At 31.2% G+C, this 5,006-nt stretch overlaps 1 protein-coding gene across 2 annotated transcripts; it reads left to right on the top strand.

Moving 5' to 3' along the window:
• On the top strand, positions 882-4,305 carry LOC109330748 (probable terpene synthase 2). Of its 2 annotated transcripts, none has more exons than XM_019565030.1 (7): positions 882-1,069; positions 1,167-1,443; positions 2,003-2,375; positions 2,465-2,683; positions 2,789-2,927; positions 3,419-3,667; positions 3,994-4,305. In XM_019565030.1, exons 1-7 carry the CDS (start codon positions 938-940, stop codon positions 4,285-4,287), a joined length of 1,683 nt encoding a protein of 560 aa, XP_019420575.1. In that variant the 5' UTR covers positions 882-937; the 3' UTR covers positions 4,288-4,305. The 2 variants fall into 2 exon arrangements, with proteins under 2 accessions (XP_019420575.1, XP_019420576.1); XM_019565031.1 differs by having other exon boundaries at positions 1,167-1,215; positions 2,000-2,375; positions 3,994-4,303.

Genomic DNA, 5,006 nt, shown 5'->3' with positions numbered 1-5,006 from the left:
AGAAAATATGGATGGATATTGCCTAAGAATTTTTTATTCTTCCATATTTTCCTTTACAGCTCTTCCATATTTCTAAAGGTAAAAGGTGTACAAGGGATATGGAAATATTATTTTGCCTTTCTGCTAAAAAAATATGATCCAATTGAGTGCCTCTTTGATTAATGCCGTTTCAAAAGTTGGTATATTTATTTTTGGTGGAAGGCCGCACCATAATTATCTTTGTCATCTAAAGCAAAGGCAATATCTCATGGTCAAATCAAATTTACACTTTCATTTTGTTTGTTTGGATAAAACAAATCAATATATGGGAAGAATCCGATTAAGTAGGACTCACATGATCTAACACACTCCAATGCTTTACCCTTTTATATATTATCTTTCTCACTGTTTGGTTCAACTTGTATTTTGGGGAAAACTATATTTGTTCGTAAAATTTGTACTCAATATTCTTTAAGTATGTTTCACAAACTTTAATAAATAATTTATTTTGTTTTTCAAGTAAAATTAATTATAGATTATTTTATAATAAGTTCCCACTAGGAGCTGCATGTTATATTATCCAAACAATTTAATACTCTGCTTATTAGGTAAAAGTGAATCATTTTACCTAACACAAAAAAAATTAAATTGTTAGGCTGCCTAGGCCTAGCATAATTACACTCATCAAAATTAATTTGCAAGTTTTAATGAATAATTGACCTTTAGATAAGTCTTTTAAGTTATGTTAGATTAGACTTTAAAGTAGATCAGACCATACTTGAACTATGAGTTTGAAATATAAGCCATTCTTTTCATGTTAGGAGTACCTAGCTCAGCCTAGCTTATTCCCACTCTATATAAATAACTCCACTTACACACGTATTCTTCAAAACTAAAACCTTAGGTACTAAAGCACAAGAGTCATTGACAAATAATCAACTTTACTATAAGTTAAAAGATGTCTTTTGCATCCTCAACACTCAATTGTTTTAGCCTTGTTGACAAATGTGATGACTTGCACCGACAAATTGCAGATTATCACCCTACAATTTGGAAAGATTTTTTCCTTCCATATGCTTCAGATTCTAAGGTAATGTTCCTCATGCATGCAACCAATGGCATAAATAACATAACTATAGAAGTGATTAACTGTGCTCATTTTTGTTTATCATATGCACATTGTGCAGGAACTCGATCTGGCTTCGCCATACATTGAAACTCTGAAAAAAGAAGTGAGAATTATGCTTGTCTCAACAACTGAGGAACCCTTAAAAAAAGTGGACTTGATTGATTCAATCTGTCGTTTGGGATTAGAATACCATTTTGAATATGAGATTGAACAGGTACTGCAACATATGCACAAGAACTATGTTGAGAATGGAGAAATAATTCTTGAATGCAACCTTCGTAGTCTTGCTCTAATCTTTAGGTTATTCAGGCAACATGGATTTCTTGTTTCAGCAAGTATATTCTTCACTTTATTATCTTGTTTAATTTCCTTTTCCAATGATATCTTTTACACAACAATATTAAACAACTAGATATAAGAGTTGAGTTTGTTAAAAATATTGTATACCATTCCACACATTAAAGGGTGGGAATTGAATAAGTCATATAAATCAATGGATTCATATGATAAAAGTCTCCAAAATATGTGTCTTTTATTACAATTTTTGTGTGGATAAAATGGCAACTCATTAATTAGCATGAGTTTTGACAGATGTTTCATACTTATGCTACAGAGTATAACTATTAACTAAACTAAAACCATTTCCTTGAACCAAAACAAATTTGTGTTTTCTTGTACTTCAATTACAATTTTAATGGCAAAGTTTAAGTTATATATATTGAATAATAGATAGTAATAGTATATTTTTTCCAGGGGTAACGTAAAGTATAAAGTATAAACACAATCTTACAACCTTCAATTCGAAAACATTTTCTTTCCATGATTTATTTTGATGTTTTACATTAATTGTCTCTAACCACGTTTTAATATGGTGGTTGTTGAATAAAAAATCAGATGTGTTCAACAAGTTCAAGGATGTACATAGAAACTTTAGTGAAAGACTTACCACAAATGTTGAGGGAATGTTAAGCTTGTACGAAGCCTCATATCTAAGGGTTCAAGGAGAAGATATATTAGATGAAGCACTTGCTTTCACTTCCACACACCTTGAGTCCATTTCCACCCAATTGAACCCTTTTCTTGAGGAACAAGTCAAATATAGCTTACAACAACCTCTTCACAAGGGCTTGCCCAGGCTAGAGGCACGTCGATACATTTCTATCTACCAACAAGATCCTTTTCATCATGAAACTCTACTCACTTTCGCAAAATTCGATTTCAATATGCTTCAGAAACTTCATCAAAAAGAAGTTGGGAACATTAGCAAGTAAGTTATATATATTTAACTATCAAACTATTCCTAAATAAATAAAATGACAAAAAAATGAATGTATTTGTTGCTTTTGGTCATTCAAGGTGGTGGAAGGAGTTGGACGTTTCAAGAAATCTACCATTTATTCGAGATAGGATTGTAGAATTGTGCTTCTGGGTTTTGGGGGTATATTTTGAGCCGCAATTTTATCAAGCAAGAAACATAATGATGAAAGTAATCTCCCTAATAGCAATCGTTGATGACACATATGATGCATTTGGAAACATTGACGAATTAGAACTTTTCACCATAGCAATTGAAAGGTTGACTAGCAAATCACATAAATTTTCTTTGATTCTATATTTCCCCTTTCTTTTTTAAATAGGATAGCAGTGCTTTTGATTGAAAATCTCTTCAATGACTTTCAGGTGGGATATTAGCTGTATGAATGATCTCCCTGAATACATGAAATTAACTTATAGGCTCCTCATGAATGTTTATGAGGAAATAGAGCAACTTGTGATGAAGGAAGGAAGAGCATACATCATTGACTATGGGATAAAAGAAGTAAGCCTTTTTTCTTACTAATTTGACCATTGATCTACTTATTTTTGTTTCCTGCCTACAAGTCCTTTGATTAATGGTTATAAAAAGTATTATTATTAGATCAACCAAGTTCAAGGATATATGACAAGATTTATAAATATTCATGCGGACCAAAATCCTCCCTCTTACTATAGCAAAACCAAACATGACATTAAATAATTTGATAGCCTAATGTATTCAGCATTTTATCATATACGGAATGATTCGTTTGTATTTTTTCTCATTATGTCATATATTGAATACATTATACTTTTTGGGTTGGGATCCTCTCCAATATTAGATCCAAATTCTAACATGTGGCACCAAAAAATCCGTATGCAGACTTTTTTACTATTTTAGGGGCTGTATTATTTTTATCTCCCTCATATTCTAGTACTACACATACTTTCCTTACATACTTTCCTTACTCTATCTCTATATAATTATAATATAATGTTTGTTAATGATGGAAGTTTAAAATGATTGTCCAAGCCTACATGACTGAGGCCAGATGGCTCAACTGCAAGTATATACCAACAACTGAGGAGTATACAAACATATCATCAGTATCATGCGGTTACCCATTGCTCGCGACAATTTCTTACATTGGCATGGGAGACATAGCCACAGAGGAAATCTTCAAATGGGTGACAAATGAACCAAAAATTGTTAAAGCTTCTACTATTGTTTGTCGGCTAATGGATGATATTGTGTCAAACGAGGTAAGTATATGCTATATTTGTAGTGATAAATGAAAAGAACAAATCTTGCATATTGAGATATATTTAAAAGATTACATTTTTTAAGATGAATGCATACTACTTCTTTAAATGGTAATGAATAGTAAGTAACTTTTAATCTTGATAGGTCATCATGGATGATTGTTTGATCAAAATTTATTATTATCATGTATCGCAAAAAATAAGTTATTTTACTACTATATATGCCATATATAATAGCTAAAAAATGAAATTTAGTTGGAATCGTGTCTTTGATTTTCTAATATATAATACACAAACTAATGTAAATTATGTATTTCGTTGCATAGTTTGAACAGAAAAGAGAACATGTTTCTTCATTCCTTGAATGCTATATGAGACAATATGGTATGTCCAGGGAAGATGCCATTAATGAATGTCGGAGGAGAGTTACCAATGCTTGGAAGGATATAAATGAGGAGTGTCTTAGGCCAACCAAAGTGCCAAACACTTTTATGATGCGCATTCTTAATCTAGCACGTTTTATGGATGTGATCTACAAAGATCGAGATAACTTCACTCATGCTGATGGGGTAATGAAGATGTACATTCAAGCTTTGCTTGTAGACCCGGTTCCAATATGAGCGATGGTTTAGTGAATTTTCTAAGTATGATGAACAAATGATGTTTAATTTGGAGATATATTATTTAAGGATTTAATATGTATGTATTGTTATAATTGATTTTGCATTCTCAACACACCACCCACTACTCATATATTAACTAAGTATCATTGACACATCATTGTAAGGTTATGTACATCTACTATCCACTACTCATATGTTTACTGAGATGCCTTTTTTTGTTATCATTACTTGTTTTGCAACTTGATTTTTAATACAATCATTTATTAAACGACTTAGGAGAGTGAAAACAAAAAAATTGGAATGTTTCATCCTCTTCCAAAATATTCAGAGTCATCACTATATTGTTTTGCTGACAAAACATAGAAAAAACTTTGTGTTCCCAAACTTGGAAAATATGGTCATTGAACTAGAGCTTTGACATGAGAGACAATGAGGATCGAAAAAATATTAACACCTCTTCTGCATGCATTAAATAGGTACACTCACTAACTACATTGATTAATTTATGCACAAAACATATTCAATTAAATACTTACTTATGGAAACAAAATAATATTTTTTTTATTAGGTTGTCTTAGAAGAGTTAATCTTTCTCATAATTATCCTTATGTGTAATAGGAAAGTCAACACTACATAGTTCTAGATACAAACAATCACTATAAGAAATTTTCCATATACTATGGATGAAAACCATAGGTAAAAGACAAAAAACCGTA

This window comes from Lupinus angustifolius, chromosome LG17 (genome assembly GCF_001865875.1).
Source record: "Lupinus angustifolius cultivar Tanjil chromosome LG17, LupAngTanjil_v1.0, whole genome shotgun sequence".
Lineage (NCBI taxonomy): Eukaryota > Viridiplantae > Streptophyta > Magnoliopsida > Fabales > Fabaceae > Lupinus > Lupinus angustifolius.
This window is presented reverse-complemented; position numbering and strand designations above follow the sequence as displayed.

Coding starts and splice junctions, on each gene's coding strand:
- LOC109330748 (XM_019565030.1), top strand. CDS start 938: ATGTCTTTTGCATCCTCAACACTCAATTGTTTTAGCCTTGTTGACAAA. Junction 2,376..2,464: donor GAAGTTGGGAACATTAGCAA/GTAAGTTATATA, acceptor TGGTCATTCAAG/GTGGTGGAAGGAGTTGGACG. Junction 3,668..3,993: donor ATGATATTGTGTCAAACGAG/GTAAGTATATGC, acceptor TTCGTTGCATAG/TTTGAACAGAAAAGAGAACA.